The sequence below is a fragment of the Pundamilia nyererei genome, unplaced genomic scaffold, assembly GCF_000239375.1.
Source record: "Pundamilia nyererei isolate P.nyererei 1_Seehausen unplaced genomic scaffold, PunNye1.0 scaffold00003, whole genome shotgun sequence".
Classification (NCBI taxonomy): domain Eukaryota; kingdom Metazoa; phylum Chordata; class Actinopteri; order Cichliformes; family Cichlidae; genus Pundamilia; species Pundamilia nyererei.
The window spans coordinates 2814668-2840214 of record NW_005187404.1 but is presented as its reverse complement, the minus strand read 5'-3'; the positions used below and the strand labels follow the sequence as shown (position 1 = coordinate 2840214).

At 42.3% G+C, this 25547-nt stretch overlaps 1 protein-coding gene across 5 annotated transcripts in view; it reads right to left on the bottom strand.

Moving 5' to 3' along the window:
• The window catches only part of fli1 (Fli-1 proto-oncogene, ETS transcription factor), a 28679-nt gene continuing 3132 nt past the window's right edge, over positions 1-25547 (bottom strand). For 2 of the 5 annotated variants that reach the window (XM_005720647.2, XM_005720648.1), the window contains exons 3-10: positions 17341-17552; positions 16462-16616; positions 15396-15599; positions 8951-9019; positions 3178-3237; positions 2720-2779; positions 1831-1878; positions 1-1676 (exon numbers count right to left, since the gene is read on the bottom strand). In XM_005720647.2, coding sequence (XP_005720704.1) covers positions 1147-1676; positions 1831-1878; positions 2720-2779; positions 3178-3237; positions 8951-9019; positions 15396-15599; positions 16462-16616; positions 17341-17552 — 1338 coding nt within the window. In that variant the 3' untranslated portion in view covers positions 1-1146. Of the gene's footprint in view, positions 1677-1830; positions 1879-2719; positions 2780-3177; positions 3238-8950; positions 9020-15395; positions 15600-16461; positions 16617-17340; positions 17553-22060; positions 22129-22227; positions 22400-25547 lie in introns of those variants that run through there. The other 3 variants (XM_005720650.1, XM_005720651.1, XM_005720653.1) reach the window with 3 other exon arrangements.

Sequence of the window (25547 nt, the reverse complement as noted above, 5' to 3'; positions counted from 1 at the left end):
TGACAAATTTAGATTTTTGCCAAAGGGTATCCCTTTTTTAAAAAAATTCACAAACCAGAAGACATTCACATTAATACTGACACGGTCGAGCGACAACACATCTGGAAATGGCACGGTTGAAAAATGCGAAGACTCTGCAAACATTTAATAGCCTAATGTGTGGCCCCGAGTGAAAACATCTGACCTACGTTGAATTATTGTAACAAATTACTGCAATTATATCTTGACTCAGCTTTCCTGGCACAATCGAGTCAACACTTAGCCTAGCTCAAACGCCGCAAACAACTCACAAGAAAACATTTTAAGCAACTGAATTGACCCAAATCAGCAAAAACATACAGCGCTTCCCTCTTAACTGCATTCAACTCTTCTCTAGCCTTCCAGTTTGGAGGATAAGTTAAATGGCATAGTGAATGGCATATTCCAGTTGCCAAATTTTATTCAGTGCTGAGAAAAGTCCACCTCAATGAGAGCTCCTTCTTGTCCAGAGAATTCCAGAAGACTCTCCACATGCACACACACACACACACACACACACACATGAAAACATGTAGATTAACAGAACAAAAAAACATAGACAGTCAAAACAGAAGGTTAGATGTAGTGGGAATAAGAAATCCTGTCAAGGCTTTAGATGAATGAAAAGGCAGATGCTTTACAGGACAAGGTACATACTGAGAAGGATGCTTTTTGAGACCCATAAGTAATAGGCCCATGTCTGGTACTGTAAAGGGAAGATGAGGCAGACAGACTTGCGGGTTATCTTCTGTCTTCAGGCTTTGGTTTAGGAAGCTTCTTGAACACCCACTTGCAGCTACTGTAGGTGCAGCTTTCAGGAGGAAGGAAAAGGCACATGAAACTCAGATAAATGTCCATAAATCATAAAAAATTAAAAAAAAACTTGGTAGTCATTTAAAGGTAAGTAGTATTCCATTTTTTGGACCTTAATATCCAGTTGTTTATATAATCATACAAAAAAATTTCCTTTAGTTTGATCATCCTTCATTTTGGATCAAATTTCTTCAGAGGACAAAATACCTCTGTCAGTTCAGTCTTCATTGGTTTGGCGTCATTGAGAGTGCATGTCAGCAAATGGCGTGGGCCAGGGGAGGTTCAAGGGGTGGTGGATGATCAGAAAGGGTGGTTTTAATAATAACTACCCAGGTGGGATGGCACATGCGTGTTAGGATGGCGAGGAACATTTGGGTTGGGGTAGAGGCCTGCAGTGGGCGAGCTCCAGTACTGAGCAGTGGGTCCAAAGAAATTGGAGGAGGTGACTGGCATGGATGGAGGGTGCGGGGATACAAAGTTGACCTTCTGCTGGTGGGTGTGGTAGGAAGGCACATAGGCTAGGTCCGAGGGGTATTTGTACATAGAAGACTCGGTCGGGTGCGGTTGCAGCGCCTGAGCGATGCCATGGAAGTCGAACTTGTAGGCATAGCGTTTGCCGTGCACTTTGGTCATGATGTTTTTGTCATAGTAGTAGCGCAGTGCACGGCTCAGCTTATCGTAGTTCATGTTGGGCTTGCTCTTGCGCTCACCCCAGCGTCGCGCCACCTCATCTGGATCTGTCATCTTGAACTCGCCATTGGTGCCCTCCCAAGTGATGCAGCCCGCATTGGCACTGTCAGACAAGAGCTCCAGGAGGAACTGCCACAGCTGGATCTGACCTGAGCCTATTGGAAAACACAAGAGCAAACGTTCAGGCATGGTTGCTTTCTCATCCATCTGGAAGCTCAGTTGGATACTAACAATGCTGTTCAAAGGTTTTGGAGAAAGTGTGTTTTTACAGCTGCTGAATTGAAAACCTGGTTATGGTGAGAGACTTACCTGGGTTGGCTAAACGACTACTGGTGGGACCCAGAACCTGGTAAGGGTCTGTGGGCAAAAGGAGAGCTTTGTGAGTCATCACAACTAGTATTATGGCAATTAGTGCTGTGCGATACTGCAGATTCTTTGGGTTATCTCCAAAATTTACTTGGTATCAAGTAAAACCAAGTAAATACAGGGCCAGTACTGCTGATACCATTACCCATACCATAAATTGTGTTTCATGATTTATGAAATGATTCATCATTAATTTGCAAATTCTAAACACATTTCAATGACAAATAAACCGTTGTGATATTTACTTTCCACAATTATTAGTTGATACAATAAATTACACCTTTCAACTTCAAATAATTGTCATAGTGCATGACACGCTGAACTTAGTCTGTAGATACTCTAAAGTATCTATCCTATATCCATAACAAATGAATCGACCATTCAAATAGGTGGATTTGGATGAATCGATACAATTTCACTTTTTATAGCTCTTTTCATGTCATTACATTTGAAATGAAGTAAACACAACTAACAGTAACACTGACAAAACAAATTAGTATTACACGCTGAAGTCTGTCAAATAATAAAGCAAGTAGAAGAAGCAACTACCCTTGTTGGTAAGTGTCAGTAAACACTTTGCTTAAGGCTGGAGGATTTAAAGAGAAGCTTTAGCAGAATCAGTCGAGTAAACAAACACAAAATACCAGGATCTTAGAATAGATAATGCTATGATAAACACAAAGTGATTATGCTTCACTGTCTCGACTGTTAACAGAAAGACTAAAAGAAAGATCTGTCAGAACAAGCGGCACAACAGACAAGCTGGTATGACTCGGATTTGAGTGTGTGCTTATACTAAGTAGGTCAAGAAAGACACCACGTAAGCCAGTACCTGGCTGAGCTCTGGGTTGCTCAGTGGACTTGGTCACATTTTGAGTAACCACTGGCGAGCCTGCAGAGAGAAATGGAATAAGTGGGGGACAAGAGAGACACAGAAAACATCAGTAGGGGTGCTCTGCAGATAACCAATATACACATCTTAAAGGAATGCCAGCAGTGGTCCAAAGTAAATAAGGCAGTAGCTGGTGGTATGAGTGGCTTCTTTTGGCCGAGTGTAATCTTTAGGAGGCTGTCCCACATGTCTAGACTCTCTGTGGATTCTGGAAGGGCTGCTCGCATGCTGCAGAGTTGCATTAAAGGGTATCTGAAAACTATTTAACCTCCACCCCATAACAAATGATTGGGTTTGTCACGAATCATGCCCCTGCTCAGTAAGTTGCTCCACTCATACTTACCATTACTGTTCAGTGAAAAAACTAAAGACATTATTGGTGATTTGTGTGCCCTCACCTTTGCCACTGTGCATGTTGTTGGACCAGCCTGTCCGCCGTACAGCATCATATGAAGGGTCTAACAACAACAAAGACAAAAGGACAGACAAAGTTTCAATAGGAAAACAGTCACTGTTTTTTTAAACATGCTAAGTACAATTCATAAAATGCCACGGTGCACAAGCCAATCCTAACAATTACAGCTGGCCAACAGTTAGGGCATTAATAAATCCATCAAAACATCGTTAAAATGTTCTTCACAGGATATCTGGACATGGAAATGTGGTTTTGTTTGGCTTGCTGTGGTGGTTAAAATGTAGATGGCACAATCTTTTACAGAGAATACAGTTGGTTAAAGAGCTTGCAACACCCCGACCACAAATGAAAGGGACTGATGCAAATTAACGTACAACAGAGACACACACAAAGACAATACATGTGCATGATTTCCACTATCATCCTCTCTTCCCACACATGCGGCTTTCACGAAACCTTGACAAACAGCCAAACTGGCCCGGTTTCCATGGGCTCTACCTGCTGTGTGTGTGTGTCTGTGGTTCCAACTAACCGAGTGTGAAGCTGGACAGCTTCCAGTAACAATCAATCACTCTGACACAAACAGATAAAACAGAGGCTGTGTCGTTCCTCTGGCAGTGAACACCCTTGTATACTCAGAGTGCACCTGGCCAGCACCCTTGATGGTTTGTATTATTATGGAGTAAAACAGTTCAAACAATTGTCAGAACACGAGGGGAAAATATGATGAGGCCAGACGTGCTTTATGCTGAGTAGCGCTCAACGGTGTTATCGTGATCGGCCAACTTTCTCTTTTTTTCTTTTTTTTGTCGGCAGCGTTGCTCCCAGAGGGCAGCAGATAGAGATGGTGCAATGGCGATGACAAGGGATTTGAAGTAGCAAGCTGCTAGAAGGTCAAGAGGCAATTCTATTTCCCATCAGTGAGGGACGAGTCTTTAGTTGTCTTGTTTGATAAATCAGATGCTGAATTGATACTTTTTAAGACCAGATATGTTTGAAAGGTTATCGTGTGCTGGTTTTTGTAAAGATCTGAGACGATTCCTATGCTGATTAAAGTGAAAACAACTGAACACAATTTCATCTCTCTTCATGCTTGTATAGAGCTGATGACATTAAACTGTGACTTTGTTAACTTTGACTTAGATTTGTCTGACAAGTAATGGGAAATTTACTTCCATTTCCATTTCATCAGATCCTTGCAAGATATCAGTCATTAAAAACATAAAACTATTAAATTCATTTTAGTGTAATTTCCTGTGTTTTTCTAAGTCTGTAGATTTCAGTTATGGGGAAAAAAATCACACATTATCAATTATTGTAAGTGTGCCTGGCTTTTTTAAAAATGTGTTTTGGGTATAGCATCTTGACCCATATTACCTCATATAGTCCAAGTGGGAAAAAACCAAACGAAACCAAGAAAGAAAACATCCAGTGACATCAAATTGTGCATCATCAGCTTCACTACACGGACAGACATTTCTACACACTGTGCGGCACTGCCCTCCAGTGGACAAGAAGATGTTAGCATCGGTGTTTTCCTTATAATAAATAATGATGACACATTCCACATCAAATGATTATTTCATCTGAGCACAACTTAATCTCATTAGAATGAAAAAAACAACGTTTCCCAAGTTTGGCTGGTTCTAGTTATTTTTCTTTTTAAACACATTTTATATTCATGTTGAACCTCTTGTTCTCTTCGCTAAGTTCTATCATATCAACTTTTAACCTTAAACGCTTCAGCAAAGGACTCGTTACAATCTGCAAACAACAGAGGTTGTCCCTTTCTCTGTGTCCCCTGCAGAGTTAACAACGGCAGATGCATGAAGCGAAACATATATGAGCTCGCAACGAGAAAAGAATTTGGAACACGATCAAATGAATAAAAGAAAAGACAGTATATGAGGAGAGAAAGACAAAAAGAAGGAGAGGAGGGATAAATAACAAGCGGGCTGCTGTGGCTCAACGGGGCTGTCAGGTTCAATCTGGTGTGGGCTGGCAGGATAGCCAAGGAGCAGTGACTGGGGGAGAGTCCTGAGAGACTTGCGTTTCCTGCCTGCTTCGCCTGCAGACAACCTCTCTTTGTTTTACTGGCCCTTTTTTCCCCTCTACTCACCGCCAGTCCCTCCACCACCACCACCACCCCGAAAAAACACGACGGGGTTACCTCCATCTACGTGCAGAAGGGGTTTAGGAGATGGTGGGGGAGAGGCACAGATGAACGAGAGAGATGAGAGTGGAAGTGAGTAAATCGCAGAAAGACGTACTGAGAAGCAGACAAATTATGGTCAGGGTATAAAAGCACAAAAAAGGTACAGAAGAGAAAGAAGTGAAGAAGAAAATCAGGACAGAAAAATGATGAAAAAAAGAGTCAGACAAAACACAACTTTGGAATCTGGAAAGAAAACAATGGCTGCAAACTCAGCTACTGTTAGCTGTGGAAGAAGAAGAGGGGAAGCTGTGTTATTTGGGTGTGTTTTCTGCCTTAAGACACCTTGGCTGGTTGGTAGCATCTGCCACCAAAACAATTTTCTCTGGCCAAAGAAAAATCTCAGCAAATACAATTTTCACCACTACTGTGCATTAAGTTTTAGCTTCATTGATTGAGTGAAAGTGAACATGCAGGAGGAAGAATCACAATGCACGGCGGTTTGGGGGGGCAACCACACAAACGTAGACTTGACTGTGCACACACAGAACCGCCTCACTCCTCACCACCCACCCCCTTCTCCCGCCTTCATTTTTCCAGGCCTCGCTCTGACTGCGACTTGAGCCAGTTTCCACTCTGGTCTCGGGTGTGGTGCACGCTCCTGGGAGACTTCAACTGCAGGACCAGTTAGTCAAAACAAGGCCCAAGTGCTAGACAGAGAGAGAGAGAAAGAGAGAGAGACACAGAGGGAAGAAGAAAGACAGCAAGTAGGCTAGGAGAGAAAGAGCAACTGAGCAACGGGAGCGGGATAGAGAATGAGTGGAGAAAAAGAGAGAGTGGAGCTGTGGACTGTTTTTAACCCAGGGTCCGAGCCAAGGAGAGAAACCCAGACAGGGTAAACTTTTTTAATACCCATAATACAGGTGCTTTAAAAGCCATCTGTGTGAGCAAGGAGCCATAAGAGGAGGAGAATGATGGCAAAGTACAGGAGTTAGACACAGCGAGGAGACAGTGGGTGCACTGGAACAGAAAACCATCAAAGAAAAAAAAAAGGGGGGAACATCTTCGCAACACTCTTAACATTAAACGTTTTCACTTCCAAGTCCGCAGTTTATCTTACATTATATTTAGCACAGAGCAAGGTGAGCATTTGAAAAAACACAAATCTGAGATGGTTTGTGTACGTAATGAAGCATTTCAAGCTGTTTTTGCCTTTGACTTGGCACCAGAGGAAATGCTTTTCAAAAGGTGAATCATCTTTCCTCAACATGGCAGGGGAGGGTATGGATGCTTTTAGAACATTTCGACATTTTATTGCTGTGCTAATAGATCAGAAACCACAAAAGAGAAAAAAAAAACAAAAACAAAAAAATCAATCTGGGGGAAAAAAAGTAGTTTACAAGTAGAAGTGTAGGTGTTTACTTGTAACAACGACATGATGTCTAATTCCCAGCAACGCCCTATAACTCTTACACTCATGAATAATGCAGTCCATGTCCAAAAGATATGCAAAGGCATAGGCATAGTGTAATATTTGTATATATATATATACATATATATATATGTATATATATATATCACACTAGTAAGGTATGCAGGAAACCCATACTTACAAGCCGATCAGCAGGCACATAGCAGACGCAGACTTTGAGAAAGCCACACACACACATCGGCGCGCACGAGTCCTTTCATAGCTGCTGCATTCCGTGTTTTATATGCTCTCTTTTATTCATAACATTGCATTTTACACCGCAGAGTCTGGGGCAGATTAAGGGTTGTCTCCTGCTGTATGCTCGTGCTTACTCTACCCCAAAGAGCCTGTATGGTATTTGACTGCTCTCAAAAGGCAATATGAAGTGGAACATCTGGCAGTGCTGATCTGAGCAAACGCTGATAAAGGCTTCTCCTGAAGGAACGCATCTTTTATTGCCGAAGCAGAAACTCTGCACGAAAGTAACACTTGTGCGAGCAAAAATACTGTCGTATTTCCTTTATTTGGAAAAGTTAGCATGTTTTAAATGCTACAAGTGTTCTACTTAAGGCCAGAGTTTTAGGCCACAGTTAGAGGAAGGCAGTGTTACAGGAGCACTTAATAGAAATCACCTCTTGAGAAAGGGAAATGCTGCTGATGGGAGTGACCCTCTATTCCTGCCAGTCCAAATACCTGGAGCTGAGAATCAGGAAGACCAAGGTCGGGGGGTGACCGAGCAGAATCTTATCTGGCCTGCCCAATGGCCTATTAGTATGAAGCTGGGCGAGAACCACTACGTGGCCTGGAATTCTCACCAATGGGGCAGATAGAGCGAGAGGCAGAGAGCATTCTCTGACACTTATCAGACCTAGCATTTCCTCTGCTGCTGCCTTGATAGGGCCTCTCATCCTGTTAGCAAGGCTATCATTGTTATTGCAGTCTTTGCTCTCGACTCTGGTGGTGACACCATATAGCCTATGTGAAGGATGTGTAGTTTTTTCTTTTTTTTCTAAACAGATACGAAGCTATCGCCTGTCTGAACCGTGTCAGCACACCAGTGTTTGTAGGGTGAAAAAGGTATCGGGAGGAAAAGGACCGTCATCCTGAGCTGCTTGGGGCATTGTTCTCGGCTTAGCACACTAGAGCTGGTCCCTCTGACCGCTCCTCTTCTGCTTTATTAAAAATGTATCGCTAATTCAATTAGTTCATTGTGTCCTTTAAATTTTGGCCAGATTAAGATGTGGAGAACACCAAGCTGCTTGTATGGTAACATTTTTCTTTAAAAAGCCATTTTCACTATTGTTTTTAATCAGACATTGGTTCCTTAACCATTAAATCTCTTAATAAAACCAGCTAACAGTTTATGTTAAAGCCTACGTTTTACATAAAATAGCTGAAAATGGCTACTATCATTTGATTTTCATTAAAAGCTATATATATATTTATATATATCTACATATATTAGTCAAAGGGTCTCAGTGCTGCTGGACACTGTCTTACAATAGCATATTTTATGTGTAGTGTCCCCTTAACCTCTTATCATGATTTCTGCCACTATTTCACTCATCAGAGACTCACACATGTAACCCCTATTTCCCCTCTAGTCTAGTCTAAAGCAGCCAATCAGCCCCTTTCTGTCATGTTTACCAAGCACATTGTTGCTCGGGCACCTGTCTGTGCTGCCCGTCCTTCCAGTAAACAGCTTCAGTCACATAGATTCTTTCCATAATTACTACATTTACAGTCTGTTCATGCTCCCGCTGCTATGGAAAGAACTCATCAGCACTCTGCTTTTGTTTTATTGTTAACATGCCTTTATTCTTTGGGTTCAGGTAGTAGTCCCGAATAGCAATAGCAGCCTGACTCAAAACAGAAGGTGTACTTGCCCAGAGCTTCATCAGAAACAATCGGTGGCTGCATTGTGCTTCCTTTTTGTTAAGTGGCGTTTGTTCTCACATGTGTGTGCTTTTCTTCATGCGAAGTCTGAAGGTTTGGGTATTTTATATTTTTGCCATACACGATCACCTTTAGCTTTGGTTGCACCATTCCCACCTTGTTCAGTCTGTATACAGCATTTAAAACAATTCTAAATATGTGGAGAGAAATGCAGAGAAAATTTCTAAACTTCCCTACCCTCTTTGGCAGCCAGCCGTGGTGATGGATCTGTGTGAGATGTTGTATTGTAGGATAATGATGAGCTACCTGCAATGAGACAGAAGAGAGCATGGTGAGATTAATTTTGTTGGATTTTTTAAACAATTAAAGAGTCTTCATTGCTTTATAAAGTGTTTACTTTAGAATAAAGTATCTTGAGGAATACATGCAGAATATATTTCATTTGAACTGAAATTTGCTGCATTTGCTATGAGAGGTTTTTTGTATGAGTGACAAAAAGCTCAAATTTCTAATACTCCCAGCAGGTGGCAGTAGAAGGTTCAGCTCGATACCTATGGCATGTCACTGAAGCCATTTTCATTGGATCACTTCTGTACCTTTTGCTCTTAAATTATTGTTTTTTTTAAGAGGAAAGCTAATTAATGACAAAGAACTCTATTCTCGAATAAAGCAAACCCAGCACACAGTCTGTCCTTTGAATAGTGGTGAGGAAGCCCTGTAGTATGTCAACATTTTAACTGGAACCACTGCCCCTGAATAAAGCAAGACAGTGAGTTAAGAGTCCTTGTATGGCTGCCTGTTCATTTCACCTTATGGAGCAGAACTCTGCACTGCATTCCTCCACTTACACAGGCACCCTGGGCGGCACCAAAATGCTCTCTTAATTTTAGCTGCCCCCAGGCATAAATCAGTGAGTGGAAAAACAGACCCAAAAATGCACAGAGAAAACATGAGAGCAGTTACTACATGGAGAGTGTAGACAAGATATAGCACTGAGCCAGCAACAGCAAGTTGCTGAGTAGGGACCGTACCTTTTCTGGTGGGGTGGTGCAGAGAAATCTGAGAAATGAGCTAAAGTACAAATGGAAAAAGAAAAATCCAGAAAGACTGTGAAAGTTTCGATGCAAGGTCCTCGACTAACGTGCTGTGCTGCTGGTGGTGGGTTGGGGCCTCATAGTGGCAGACTAGGGGTCTGTTTTTTTAAGGGGGGAGAGTGGTGGCTGTGGGGTAATGTGGGGTGCTCCACAAATGTATTCTAACCCTCCAAATGTCCCCACCCCTCCCAGTTCCACCTATACTCCACGGCACCCCCAAGGCTCTGGGTCTAGTTTAGAAGGATGGGGGACTCAGAACAGGGGAGCCATTGTATGAGGAAGGGTCCCTGCATGGCAATCAAACGCAGCTCCCCCATACAAAAATAATTCCACACGCAGAGCGTAAGCTCACAGGGGCAAACGAGCCTCCGAAGCACCGACTTCTGGAATGAGGGAGAGGGTGTAAGAGAACGAGGAACAGAGAGGGGATGGAGGAAGGAGGAAGGGGTTGTTAACCCCTTTCCTACTGTGTGCCACATATGTGGTCTGACCCAGACAGGCAAACAGGCAGCATTGCTAAGAAAACCTCAAACCATCCCACAGAGAAATTTGGGACTGCTGTATGGGAGAGAGTGAGAGCGAGTGGAGGGTTGAGTGAGCGAGTGAGAGCGAGCTAGAGAAACACCACAGCTGACAGTTTTGGTGAAGGGAGCCTTGGCTGGGCTGCCTATTTATTTGGATGGCCTCTTCCTCTCTTCGAAAACAAACACATCCCGGTAATCTGACAGCGCAGTGGGAGGACTGGCCAGTGTTCAAGCTTTGAGACCCTCGTTCTCTTGCTCTCCCTTTCCAATCACATCTGCTTCGGACTCTGTAAGATTACATAACACCCGCAAACAGTTTTCTTTTCTCTCCTTCGTATGACTGTTTGGTTTCACGAAAGTGCCGCCTGACGTGCACGTAACATTGATCGATATTTCTAAAGCCTTGTACAGCGCCGTGTAGGACCTCTGGCAAGTCCCCTGTACTGTTTATTCTGTATAGCTATACGATACCATTGCCTCAACATGTGGTCTAAGCTTTGTCAACAAACTCAGGGTCCCCAGTCACCCTGTTTTAGGCACCTTGCCACATAAAGGGGGGCACATAAGTTTAGGCAAACCCATTTAGTTGTACTGGATAACGCTGCTGCTTGGCTTCATATTTCATATGAGGCATTTCTGAGTCTTCCGCTACAAAGTATTGGAATTGTTTTTTTTAACTTATGACCCTCCTTTCAAGATGGCACTGTTCGCAAGTAACTGAAAGAAAAAGAAAACACTCTTCTCATTAAATTACATTTGTGTTGGGCACAGATTGAAGTTCCTGCCCACACTTCGAGACCGCCTCAAGCTACCAAACCAGTCTGCCAACTGAAGAGTTATACAGGTTCTTTATTAAACCCCTGGTAAAACAGGTAGTATCAAATGCACAAGTATTGTTGTACAGACAAAGGTTTTTTTTTATGTGGAGGCTGTTATGAATTGATGGACTGACAAGTGCCTCTTTTCCATCAACATAGTTCCAGTTCTGGTCCCAGTGCTCATGTGGAGCCAGTTCTGTCAAACTATGTGAAGTTGACACCAAGATTACATCCCATCCTGCCAATGATCAAGAGAATGGTTATAAATGTTCCATTATGTATTAACGTGAACGTGTTTATTGGTTAATGGTCAACACTTTTAGACAGACTCCGCTTGAAGGTATTTATAGTCATAAAAAAGGGCCAAAAATAGCTATAACATATCAATCCAACCCTGTCTCCCTCCACACACCTTCACATATCTGATAGTTTGTTGCGTGAAATGGGCGCAAACATCAAATTATCCATTTAGAAATGATAGAGAGATCTGGACCCAGTGCTCTCCTATCTGATTGGACAAGTGAGAGGTGAAATGTTCAGAAATGTTTAATCACTATTCTTAGCTTTAACAATATCCTGACCACAGTTTATATGCTGTTCCTAACTGCAATCATGCAGTTACCAGTCCAAGATATGATGGGAAAAATATAAATCACTTAAAACAATTAGCATTAATGTTAAAAACAGGACTATAAAACGAGATATGCAGAACTGGCTGACATCAGTATTCTTAACTGGAAACTTACAATTATTATCTACATCTCGCTTCAATTACAGCTAGGCTCATCTCAGTGTTTACACGAATAGCAACTGCTTATTATCCACTTCCACTTATGCTAATGTGATATAGACATAAATTCCTGCGAAGCTCATAAGTGGCCGAACCCCAGCAGTTGAGTGAGCAGCCGCAGACTGCACTGTAATGGTGGCTAACAGCAGACAGCAAACGGCAAAAGGCGCAGAGCCAGCCTGCTGAGCCCCTCTGCACCAGTGATAATCTGCCAATAGAAAGAACTAATGCAAGGGGAGCTCAATAAAAATGTTGTGAGGGGAGAAAGAGGAGTGAAAGACAGAGAGAGAGAGAGTGTGTGTGTGTGTGAGAGAGAGAGAGTTCTCCAGAGCTCCTTTTTCCCTACTCAGCCTGCGAGCCCAGATGTTTATGGTCTGTATAAACTATTGAGGGCTCGAGAATGTCCCCCACTCTCGAGCGAGCAGCAGCAGTGCAGAAGCCCAGACTTATCACTCTCTCTCTCTCCTCTCTTTCGCTCTCTCTCTCTCCTTCTGGACTCCCTCGCTGTAAATCCATCCAGACACACAAGCAACGGCGACAGCTGGGAAACAGAACTGTTGCTATTCTCCAATGGCACTCAATCATGACCATCTCGGACCATTTCCACACTCTTCGCAAAAAAACAAAAAGGAATAGTTCAGCCACCAAATTTTTTTCTTTCTTCTTTTTTTAAATTTCGCACTCCCTTTCTATAACTGCCTTTCTTGCTTACACACACTCCTGTTTTTGTCCTGAAGCAACAACCCAATCTGTCAGTGACATATTTCTTAACTCCTACTATTATGTTCCTTCACATGCTTCTTTGGATTGTTCTGTCTCCCCAGTCCCTCTGCTCGTTTTTGAATTCTCCCCCCTCTTCCTCCCTTCTCTCTCCGCCTCGCATCTCTATGTGTCAGAAGATACAGTTCCTCCTTGTCTGAGGTTTGCTGCTCTGCTCCGTTTCCAGCACATGTGGTATCAAACCGACCTACATGGGTGCGATAAAGCAAACAGTCAGCAGTCCCCTCCCTGACAGACTAATTTGAACAAATTCTCAAATTGCGCCCCAAATTGAAAGCACATTGGGGTGTGGGCGGCCATCACTTATGAAAATCTGGATAAGTGACCAACAACGAGGCCAAAATAATGCACGGGCAACTACCCTTGTTACTGTAAGCAGCTGGGAAGCCAGACAGATGTTCAGGTTGTGCCAGCGGTTGTGCCAGTATGGATGTCTGAGCGGTATTTCTGTGTGTGTGACGTGGCAGGAATGTTTTGTTATGGTATGGCTGTAGGGTGTGGAAGTGCGTCTCCCGCCCTTCACCAAGTGTACATACAGGGTCTAATGACTCTGAGGAATGTTAATCAGAGGTTCAATAAACAGAACCAATCACACATATGGTGCACACAGATGTGTACGAAATGATTGCAGTATCCCTCTGGACCATCTATTTTTTATTTTTTATTTTTTTTTGGGTGTAGGATGGGGGGTGATAATGAAAAGATTCAGTGAATCAGATCACATGACCTGTAATCACTAATACTTCCAGGGCTTGCTTGAGCCTTTCCCCTTTTCTCTTTGTTTCTCTGCCTCCTGGAAACTAGTCCCAGCTCCAGCTCTTGTGAGTGAAAACAGAGGTCTATTTTCTGGACAGGGTTACTCCTAGTCTCTGATTGTGTTTGTTTGTGCTGTGGGGGGAGACGAGAGAAAGCCTTTCATTTCTAAATTATCACCCCGTGAGGGTCGTCATAAAGCCTTGACCCCTTTCCTTTGCTCACAAACTGTTTTCACACTTGAGCTCCGGACAGTATCAAGAGAATCAGGATGCCATCTGATGTTTTCATACGTGGCACGTGGCAGGAGATGGTCTCACAACTGGAAATACTCTTTTTGATTTAGGCAGCACTAGCTGTAAAATCTGTGCAAGTCCCACATAAGATGAAAAACTGTGCAATAGGACATGGTAGGCGCTTTGCAACAGAAAGCTGGTAGGCTAAAGTGTGTTCAGTGCCTGATCGGCTTTGGATATTTGTATCACATTTGTAATAGACAGAAAATTTTGTATGTGTAATGCAGGTACAGTATCAGCACTTCACCCCGCTTGCATCGTCCGCGAGCTGCCCTAAAACGGGTTACTCAGCTCAGGAAAGGGAGCGTCCATTTCGCTGATTGTTAGGAATTAATACAAAGCAATTTCAGCTGGCAAGTGGAGAGGATTCCCAAGACATCTTTTCTGTCTCCAAAGCACACAAAAGAAAGAAAGAAAGAAAGAAAAATGGGGCAAAATCGTGATGCAGCACGCCTAAGCCGTGGCTAAGTCCCACAGCCATTGGCCATAATGAAAACTGCTCTGCGAAGTGTGCCCAGTGGCGGTCAGACAGATCCACCCGCTGCACCGCTGCACAATGAGGCTGTTATACTCATGACAAGCATCTCTCTCTGCCCAGACGCAGTGCATAGAGAAAACTGTTGACACCCACAAAATACAGTTCCCATTACATCACATTGAGGCCCATCGCAATTTTTTGAGAGTAATGTTAAATTTAGTCAAGCCATCAGTCACTCCACCCAGTGTGCTGCCGTGATATTCTGCAGCCACGGCGCAAGCAGCTCTAACTATTCTACAGTATCCAAACTTTTTAAAGATGGGGACAGACCGTTCCCTACACGTGCATCAATCGCGCCACTCGTTTGCTAATTTTTATAGCACACGGCTGATATTTAGCATTCGAACTCGACACCACGCTGCATGTATTCAAACCAGAGCCTCACCAGATGTTACATTTTATATTAAAATGTCATTTGCATACCGCATCAGAAAATTGGCTTCGCTTCCTCACAGAAACATATGAAGCGGGGATTACGGCGAGATATTCTTCAAAGGTAAGGGGCTCAAATTTAGCTGCCACCATTGCAAATTGCAGATCAACTTTCTTTTCTTTGCTCTGGACATACAAGCCTAGCGTGATTCCTGAGGCAATGCACCTGGGCTTCATCTTTCTGTGGGCCATGCGGTATAAAAGTGTAGTGGGGGAGGTTGATGATGGTTATCTGGAGAGGGGAAAAGAAACCCTTTGGGTTTCTATGCTGTGCTTTAGACGTGTTAGCTATCGTAGAGAAATTAGTAATTTGATTGTTTATTTAGTAATGCAAGCATAGTGCGAATGAAAAAAGGTGACATTCCTTTTTTTCTTTCATGCTGAGCAAACGAGGTCATTTTCATTCACACTTTGAATCAAAAAGAAGAAGAAAAAAAACTAAATGACTTTCACCCTTTGGCAAACGTGGATGGTGATGCAGGTTTAGGCACAAACAAGGAAAGTAATGAAAACGACGTGCAGCATGGCATTGCTGACTTTTCACTGTGTTTAATACTTTCCGATTTATTTTTTATCTTCTGTTTTCAACTGTTAAACACTTTTTGTTGCACTCCTTTGTTCCAGAGACCCGTCAAGTAATTACCAAAGTTTACTTACTTTCCCTGAGATAATTGAGATGAGAGAGAAGCACTTCTGCGTTGTACATGGTGGTGAGCCGTAGAAAGTCATCCTTGCTCATCTTGCAGAGCTCTTTGCCGTCCGTGTTTTGAAACATTGCCGTATCAATCTCTAACAAGCCATACTCCTTGATGGCCCACTCTAGCCACTGGCGCACATGGTCCTGGGACCAAAGTGATGGGTCTGCAGGACAACAGAAGGGAAGGAGACTGGTTTTACTGACTGTTGCGGGCAGACTTCAGGAAAGACATATCTCTAAGTTAAAGGGAGGAGGAGTAATAAACAAACTGAAGGCAGTTTCTATTTTCTTTGTATTATTGCAGGCTCTTTACCTCACAATATAAAGTGCCTTCAGGCAACTGTTGCTGTGATTTAGCTTCATATAATAATGCTGAGGTGAACAGACTTCAGTTTGTGTGGTTTAGACAGAATACTAAATATTGCTTTTACTTTTTTAAGTAAAATGAAAACAGAGCAGATTCCTAGTTCAGTCACCTATCATAGAATAGTATTCGTTTTTGAATCTCATCATTAAATTGACCGAACTTTGTGATACCAAAGAAAACTCAGTATTTGCAAATGTTACTTGACCCATGCCTGATACACAGCACAGCCAATTTGGAAACCAAACCCCAAACTTGCCACTTTGTGGTTAAAGAGTGGCATCCAAGTGAGCTCCTATTAGGTTAATAGATGAGTGGCCTTTGGCATCAGCTAAACACTAAAAAATGAATAATTTACCAAGTCTGCATTCAGTTTTAATTAAATAATCTGGATTTCTTGTTTTTTGGCACACTGTTTGCCATCCTGAAATGTACTGAAACGCCTTTTGTTTGGACTTTGAGTGAAAGACAAATTTCTTAAACTAAGTGTTCAAACAAAGGGTATAGTAAAAAAAATAAATATCTACTGAGGTTCATTAGATTGTGCCTCAGCATTAGTGACATCATAGCAGAACAGGCAAGTGACTGCCATCTAACAATAGTAATCAATTTTGTTCTCATGTCCTGATTAATTTTTCCTAACTATACACATCTGTTCTTACCTGCAGGTACAATGACTCTCCGTTCATTGGTGGTCATGTTGGGGGGAGGGGCGTTCTTCTCATCCATGTAGTTTCCATAGTTCATCTGAGATGTATCATTACCCCCCACCAGCTTATTACATTTACCCACACTGCAGTCCACTGGAGACTCCCTGCTGCACAAACATGCATGCACACACACACACATGCACACCAAGTAAGTTGTAAAAATATTATCAGCAGATAAACTGGGTGTTGTTGAATTTCCTTTCCAGCCATTGACTTTGGCACGAGATATTCTGAGCCAAGCATATCAAAGATTAGATGTGAAACGTGAAGGTTAGCTGTGGTAAAGAAACGGCCCGCTGAATGACAAATGACAACAGCAGCAGAAGTGTCATACAAATGGGTGACAAATTAGAAGCAAAACCTGAAAATCTGCAATGAGTGTGGATCTGTTTGATCCACATAGCAGCATAATGTGCCATGGTTTGGGTCCACATGTACCATTAGAGGGAAGGGGCACTGAAAATAAATACAGCGTTTATCTGAGAGATCATGTTTATCCTACGCCGAAACATTTCTATTATGAAGGGAGGGGTCTCTTCTACGATGACAATAGCCCTGGCCATCTGGAGCAAGGAGTTACTGGATGGTTTGAGGAAATGCACTCACCACATCTCAACACAGTTAAAAAACACCTAACAGTGAATGGTACTGCATCTTACCAGGAGAGCTTGAGAGACTTGGAGAATGAAAGCCAAAGCCACGCCTAACTGACACTCATTGTGTCGATTTTGCTTTTTAATTCATCACCCGCTTGCATGTCTGATAAAAGTGCATAAAAACTCATCTCTACTAAACAATGCATGCCACAGGGTGTGGCTGTCATGTCATTACCTGGATCCGTTCATGTGCTCATATTCTCTTTTGACGTTGACCCTCACTGGCTGGTTGATCCACTCCTGTTGTGGGGGTAAGGGGTTGATTTTGTGGGTCTGGCCGTAGTCCTGTGTGCCAGATGCAGTCATATCTGTTTTGGGTAGAGGGGCAGCAGCAGCGTAGGGAGGCTCAAATAAGGACTGGTCTTCACTCACCACTGATAGCGCCTCCTGGAGGTGACAATAACAAATCCTTGGTATTTCTTTCAAAATTCTTTAATGCTTGTGAGCTGTAGAGGTGTTATAGTAGGGTTTATTCTTTCTAGCATCCCAATTTTGCACTATACTAAATATCTTTCTCTTCTGGCTTCACATGCATCAAAGCGAATGCTTGACATGAACAAATACAACTCAAATTTCTTAGTTGACACTATCCAGAAACTTGTGATGTCAAATTTCGAATCTCTAGTGTATTTTTTGTTTACAGTAATTATGTGCAGTTATGGGTCATATCGCTGTCTGGCATCCTCGGCGGTTTGTGTTTACAGGAGTAGTGGCTGTAGCTTCCTGTTGATGTTACGAGGACTTCAATCATGCCCACAGTGGAGTAGGGGAGATGCAGATAGGATGCCACAGGGCCTTCTGGTGTAGTAACATCAATAATGACAATAATATTAATCAAAACACACGGCCAGCAGCGGTCACCTAGTGGCTCCCATATAAAACGACAAAAAATAAATAAAAAGGTCTTCTAACTAACAGTTAACAGCATCCTAATCTAATAATCCTTATTCCTGGGCTGTAATTATTTTTTTCTTATCGCCATCTTTGTAATTTCACTGCACCCTGAAATTCCCCCTGTCAGGCCCTGGTGTGGCTACCCTGTCTGGTGCTGGGCTTCTCCCCACAGCAGAAGACTCAACAGAAGCATTTGGGTCACGGCTCCAGTGACCCCCCTCTACTTTGACTCAGCTGGAGCAATGTAAGTTTATTAAAGAAAACAAACTCTGAAACGCTATGCGGCTTCAACATGCTCCTCATGTAATGTCTTGGAAGTAAAGACTGGATTATGGAGTTTGCTGGTCACATTTTAACATGAAGATGTCACCGGTTTGTGTCTGACAGGGAGCAGAGAAAGACAACGTCACCAAGTCAGATCTGTGCTCAGAATGTGTATACATGTTAACAGGAATGGAATGAGTTTTATATTAGTTTTTCCATTTATCTTTGTGGACAAGAATAAAACAAACAAATACAATGAAAGAAAAACAAAACAATAAAACTAAAGTTTAAAGTGAAATCATTACAGCCATATGCCTCTGAGGATCGGGCCTAGATCTGATGCGCATCTGGATCTGATAGGATGTGATGGCACAGCTTAGACTGAGACGTGTCTAATCCCCAAGGACTGAATTATTTCATTCCAACATGCCAGATATCTGCCTCGGGGGGAAAAAATGCTACTTGATATTCATTGATCAATATTTCCAACATGCAGCCGTTGCATTCTCAAAAATGTTGCTTTTATGAAAGTGAAATCCTCAAGATCTCACATAACTTCACTTCTATTCACTTCTAAGGCATTTCATGCGAGTGGAAAGTTTTCACTTGCCCTCATTTCAGTGCACTTTCTTTTTGTAGGACACATTTCTGTTGGTGCAATGGCATAACTAACTAATATATAAAATGCATGTATGCACATGCATTAACCTCCTAAGACCTGAACTCTTTCATGGCATGCATTTTTAATTTCTCTTTGCTATTTGGACGATTGGGACCTGATAAAGAATCACCAGATTTTTTTTGTATACCTGATTTTTGTTTCTAAGAAAATTGAGAGCCACATATGAAGACATTCGTTTTGAATTTTGATAAAACAGAGGCAGTAAAATGTCCTCGTGAGTGGATATCAGAATGTAGGATTTTTGGTCTAGACAACCCAAAATGTGATGTCCACATATGTGGACGCCAGGTTCTAGGAGGTTAAATACAACAATGAAAAAAAGAGAAAAAAGGTGAGAAGACTCTCTCATCAGCTACAGTTTGAGAGCTAATAAGGGACCTAATGTCCCAACCTTCTCTAGAACTTCAGTAATAACAATCGGGGTGTCTGTTGTATTGGTGCTTTTCTTATTACTGCAGTGAAAAATGATATGTTACATAAAACTTATCCAATGATCAGAAGAGATGTTTGATAGTGTCTGATACTCACTGCAGTGGAAAAAAATGTTAACATTTGTATGTGCCATTTAGCACCATCTGTTGCCTCTGTGTTGGTTGTGTTTACAGAACTGGATGCAAAAAATAGATAAAAAACGATTTACGGTGCATGGTTGTGGCAAATAAACCGGAGCTTTACGGGCTTTTCGCAAACTGGAATATATAGTTTTGTGTTTAACGCTGTGATGAATATGGATTAGTAAGCCTCAATGATGGTGTTCCTTTAAACGTTGAGGAAACGTCAGGTCTACGGGCTATGGCAACTGTAGACCAAACTAGGGATTTTGTAATATACGACTCTTCAGATTAATGGGTGGATTAAAAAAAAGAAGAAGAAGAAGAAGAAGAAGAAAAAAAGGAAAAGCTGACCCTCTAAACCGTCTGCCAGAATTAGACTTTCCAGCGATTTTCATCAGTGGATCTGTCATAGTCTGAACACTGGCAGCAAGACACATTATCTGAGCAGAGCACAGCAGCTAGTTTGTGGATGATAAAGTGTAGGAGAGTGAGGGAATGTCTCATTGCAGCCTGATAAAGGGTTTGTTAACTACTATGACTGTTGCACGTTATATTTACAATGACATATCAGGCTGCACAATTGGAGCAATGATTGGCAAGTGGTGTGTGCCCATCAGGATTGGAGTACTCTTTATTTTTATTCGTTTTGTTTTGTTTTAGATAGGGGTACAGCACTCTCGCAGAAGAAGCTGAAAGGATGAGAGAACAGAGCCAATTAGGAACACACACATACTACCAGTGAGAGCTACAGGCAGCCGATTACACACTCTTTGTCTGCCTGAAATCGTCCTAAGATAAGTCGAAAATGTGTTAAGCACCAAAGAGGAACTTCTCCTGAAAAATTATAATCACACACACACACAAATCTCCAGAAACTTCCTGAAATTTAAAGATTTTTTTAATTAATCCTTTAAAGTCAATTCCCCAAAGCATGCTTTCTGCTTTTTTCACTATAGCTCTCCGCAGTAACCAGACAAAGGGGAAAAACATCAAATAAATCATAGCTCAGTTGTGGATCAGCACGCACCATTATGACCATTGTGTGAGTGTGACACCTGCTGGGAGCAACCTCTGTTCTGTTTACATCAGCCAAGTCTATCTCCGCAAATGCGTCACTACGTGTCTGGGAGCTGGCTGGATACTGCGTGGAATAACTCCACATCCAGACTACACGTGTATCTGTTTGGCGTTCACACACAGCCATCTACCAGGAGCCACCCACGGAGAGGGAGGGGGGGGCATTCCTGTCTTTTGTTTAAGGAGGAAGAGGAAACCTGTCAGGAAAAGATTGTGTAGAACAGGAAGCTCTCATGGCTAGAGAGTCCTTCCTTTCTTTAGCGAGCATGAATGCAAGTAGCAGCCAGTCGTTTACACCGAAAGGATTCAATTATGATTGCATTAATTGTAATGCAGCTTCTTACTTTGTTAGAAAACCCAGGCTGATATAGTCATGTCCTCTTGCAGCCGTGGGGGGTAATTTACTTCAAGTGCGCTACAAAACAATCACAGCGCTGTGGGCGATGAGCGATTTAAGGCTATATGTAGACTGACATTTTTTTTGTCTGGCCAACGTTTACACTCTTCCAAAACTCACACCACACCCAGCCGCCACAAACTAGCTACTTTAAATTTCCGAAAGAAAAATAAATCGCATTAGGTTTTCTTGCAACAATAAGAGTGAATACAGATGCTTCATTCTTCCCAGCTCACACTTGTTAACTAAACGCGTTGCAGGGTGAACTTAATAGGGACTTTGTCATTCAACATCTGGTGGCTTCAGCCATAATGCATCTGGAATTTGACTGTTGGGGGGGCCGGTAGCCAGTGTTAATGTAGACCAGCGCTCAACCAGCAGCAGCACCATTTCAAAATAGTTGTGTAACTGCAGGAGGAGCAAGCCAAGGTATCGTTGTGAAGGTTTGCGGTTTAAAGTGTCGCAAACCGTGCAGTTACTGTGTGAAGTAACCGTATGACAGCCTTCCTTACACTTTCACAAATCTCCCTGTCCGGCAGCGGAGGGGATAACAGAAACAACAACCAACAGAAATACAGGGAGGAATGTGATTCTTCTTCTTTTGTGGTAAATTCTAAGCCGTCAGAGTTTTTAACCTAGACGAGATCTTCGTACCGAGCCGGGCGATGTGCCACACCACTGTTGCGCAGCTCGACACATCTATCCAGCGGTACATCCAGTCATGGCTATTGCTCAGCCCCCGCTGCCCAGACTAAACCAAATCGCTGAACACAAGTATTACTTATGACTACAGGAAAGTACAGTCTACATGGGTTTGTATGAAACAATTCATCGCTCCTTTGTGCCTTTCCAGACGCGCGTAATTATGCGCTCGGTCCCCCAAATCCAAAGGGTGATCTCTGATTTAGCCTCGAATCCACACCACAGCAGTGCCCTCGCAACCAGTCAGATAATATATATTTAAATATATGTATATACAAAAAGCGAGAAGGATACTTTCAAAGAAAGAAGAAGGAAATCGGGTTACCCGCTTTCAGACCGACAGAAAAAAGCCGCTCATCTTTGCCTGACTGGAGATCCCAGCTCACAGACGACACAGAGGAGTATTTCAAACCATTGCTTAAAAAAAAGGAGGCGCAACTTCGAAAAAAAGCAGTCTCCCACAAACTCATACACCCCGTTCTCCACCCTTACCTTAATAGTTCCGTCCATTTTGCGCAATTTTCAGCGGACCCGGACGATACCCCAAACATGACACGCTCCTGAATTAATTCCAGTCCCCGGTATGTGGCGGAGAGAAAGAGACACTTTTACCGGATTGCGTTTTTTCTTTCCTCTAAATTTGGGAAGTGAAGTCACCACTGTTGAGAAGGTTGAGAAGGAAGCTGTGTGTCACCGAAAGCCCTGCCTTCAAAAAAGCAGGATACTGTCCCAGAGAGATAAGCAGGGAAAACAATTGAGTGTTCGCTCCGCTGTTATGTTTTTCTGGTCGGAAATATTTACAGGATGGCTGCTTGCGTTGTGCACAGCCATTGCTGTGTAGCCTGCAGTAAAATTGTGTTGTGTGTTTTGCTTTCCCAGTAATGCCACAGATGGTGTGGAATGGTTTACTATTTCTCCGGCTTATGAATTATTCCTGCTCATATTTGACTGAGATTTTGTGGAAAGAGGTTTTACTGTCGCCGGACAATCTAAGTTATGCGACTGCATGTTTTAGAGCGCTTTTGGTTAACGCCTACACTTCAGACTTACATCTGGCCACTACCTCCGATTCTCTATAAATCAGCCTATTCTCTCTTTAAAAAAAATAAAAAATAAAATAGTGTTTATTATATACATAGTTAAAGTGATACATTAAATAAACATTGTCTTTGAACCTAGACAGATGTTGGAAACATCTGACTAGGTTCGATGTAGCTCTAAATCAAATAAGGAGAGCAACCTGAACACCTCTGACAGGAATTGTTGTAAACTCTTTTTTTTTTCTATGAAGCCTTTTGTGGATTTCTTTTTTCCCTGAGACACCATTAATAAAATCCAAGCATTTAGCTCCAACCGCACTATAATCTAAGGGTCTGGGCTACACGTGTGCGTCTGCTGTTCAGCACAGGGCTAAAAGGATGAAGCTCAGAATGCATCAACATAAGCCCACTAAAAAGGATTATTATTATTATTCGATATATTTCCGTTTTTGTCATTTTAATCATAGCTTTTTAAACGTCAAACTTTCTGTTTTACTCCATGTTTGCTTAAGTCTAAAAAAGAAACCCCAGATCCCCACCCCCACATATATTTCCTCTTCTTTTACCCCACGAAATTCCTCCTCATCAATTTAGACCCAATTTCAGGCACATGCTAGACGAGTAACCAGGTCTGAATATGACCAGACTAATAACACTACATTTGGTAATTCTGAAAGACGGGACACATTTACAGCCAACAAAACGGGTAACTAACTTTAGAAGCCTTTAAAATGTTCACCTTAACCAAGGTTGCGCAATTGCAGGAGTCTGAGTACAAAATAAAATAAAATGAGAGACTTTCTTTGCTAAACTGAATGCACCTGGTTACAGTGTAATTAAGATAATAATGATTATGAATATTCTTGTGATTTTGAGGGGTGGTTTCGCTTTGAGGATCGGCCTCAGTGTGCACAAAAAAGAAGCTGGGAGCTGCTGCCAGCGAAGACTGGCAGCAGGGCCGGCCTGTCTGCTCTCGGCTTGGGGGTCTGGTGAAGCTGTGGGCCCCCACCCTTGGGACCACCACATCTGGATCCTGCTAAGGGTCAAGGCTTCTCCTGCCTGAGGCCAGTTCAGACTCGTGTAATTAAGGGAGACACCTTGTTTAACTCTTCAGTGACTGGCTTGGGTTGTTTTTTGTTATTCTTATACATTCCAAAGTCTAAGGTTTTCAATTTTTTGTTGTTGGGAGACTGGTGATAAAGGGGGGAAATTAAAGAAGTACTTAAGCTGCGACCTTGAGCAAGTGACTTACTATAAGGTTTTATGATCAGCAATAAAGAAACAGATCTCTTCAAACACTCCATCCCACCAGTGTGTGATGTGCATCTTTGGATTTATGTCACTTTCCATTAATAAAAATACACTCATCCCGCTGTGGTGCCAAAATCAGTTTAGGTAACATAAATAAACGAAATATCTTTGGAAACAGAGCTGCAAATTTCCAGGACATTATCAAATGATCCAACCCCCCCCCCTCCTGCTTAAAGAAAAGAAAATATGTGATTTTGGAAGTTAACAACATGTCCTTCTGATTCAAGGCCATAACCTACCTGCCACTCTGATTTATCAAGAAGACTGGGGGGTTGGTGGTGGCAGAATCTACATAGATCATAATGAATACTGTGGTAACAAACATTTTGGAAGGCCAATAAACAAATGCAAGTTGGTTTACACAGCGAACCACAGAACATCTGGCTTGACGCTGGAACTAGACAGCCAGACATTTCTTCTTACACCACGAGCCAGTAGCTCCTCTGTCTCTCCGCTGGGGCAACGAGCCAGAGGTGGGCGGACACTATGGTGAGTTTATGTTCTGCAGCTTTTCAATTGTTAGGCCCATCCTTTTTCTTTAGCTTATAGAAGGATCTGCTGAGATTTGTCTTATGTAAATCTGATTTACAGTTAGTTAATGAGTTCAATTGAGTAATATGGTTATGGAGCGAAGACAAACAGTCTGTGAAAGGAGTGATAAATATATATCACTCCATTATATATATATATACATATATGAAGATTATTCTTTAACAATTTTTAAACACGAGTTCGCTACTCTTTGCCCAATGGTGTGCACCTGGAAACCCCATTTGGCTATTCTTGAAGTGGGAAATACGTAAAGCGGGCCACTGAGTGTTGTGAGAAACACAACTGTTCTCAGAGTGTTATTTCAGCGAAGAAATGAAATAGTCCCGGTCCATGCGAGTCTGTTGGGGTTGCTGCTTATTAGAATGCAGACTTGTATTCAGATCATTCCTTCTCTGGGGCTAAAAGACAGCTCGAGTCAAAATACTGAGGGCAAAAAGTGGAGTCTGCAGCACATATAAGCACGAACTGTCTGGCCCCTCGCTCTAGGCCATAATTAATTTGAGATTTATTTTTATTGGAGAGTTCCAGTCTCGCCTGGCCTTAACCAAACAAAACCAAATGCTTGGCCGTGGATCCGCTTGAATGGGGAATATTTCTTTTTAAATTTTCTATTGAGGCGTGCCACATTCAGACCAACATCTCTTTGAGTGAGAGTGAGCCAGTGAGTACTGGACTTGCACGCAAAAAAAAGAAAAAAAGAAAAAAAAGGCACAGGCTAACCCTCAACCCAAACAGGAGAATAGTAACTGTCATTCAACAAAGACTGGGATTAAAGCAAACGTAAGCAACCCGGGCTGCAAACTATAAGAGGCGAGCAAAATTGAAAGTTAACTCCCGATATCAACTTTTCTCCCTCACTGATCTCCTCTGTCTCACTCCCTCTTCTATATATATATATATATATATATA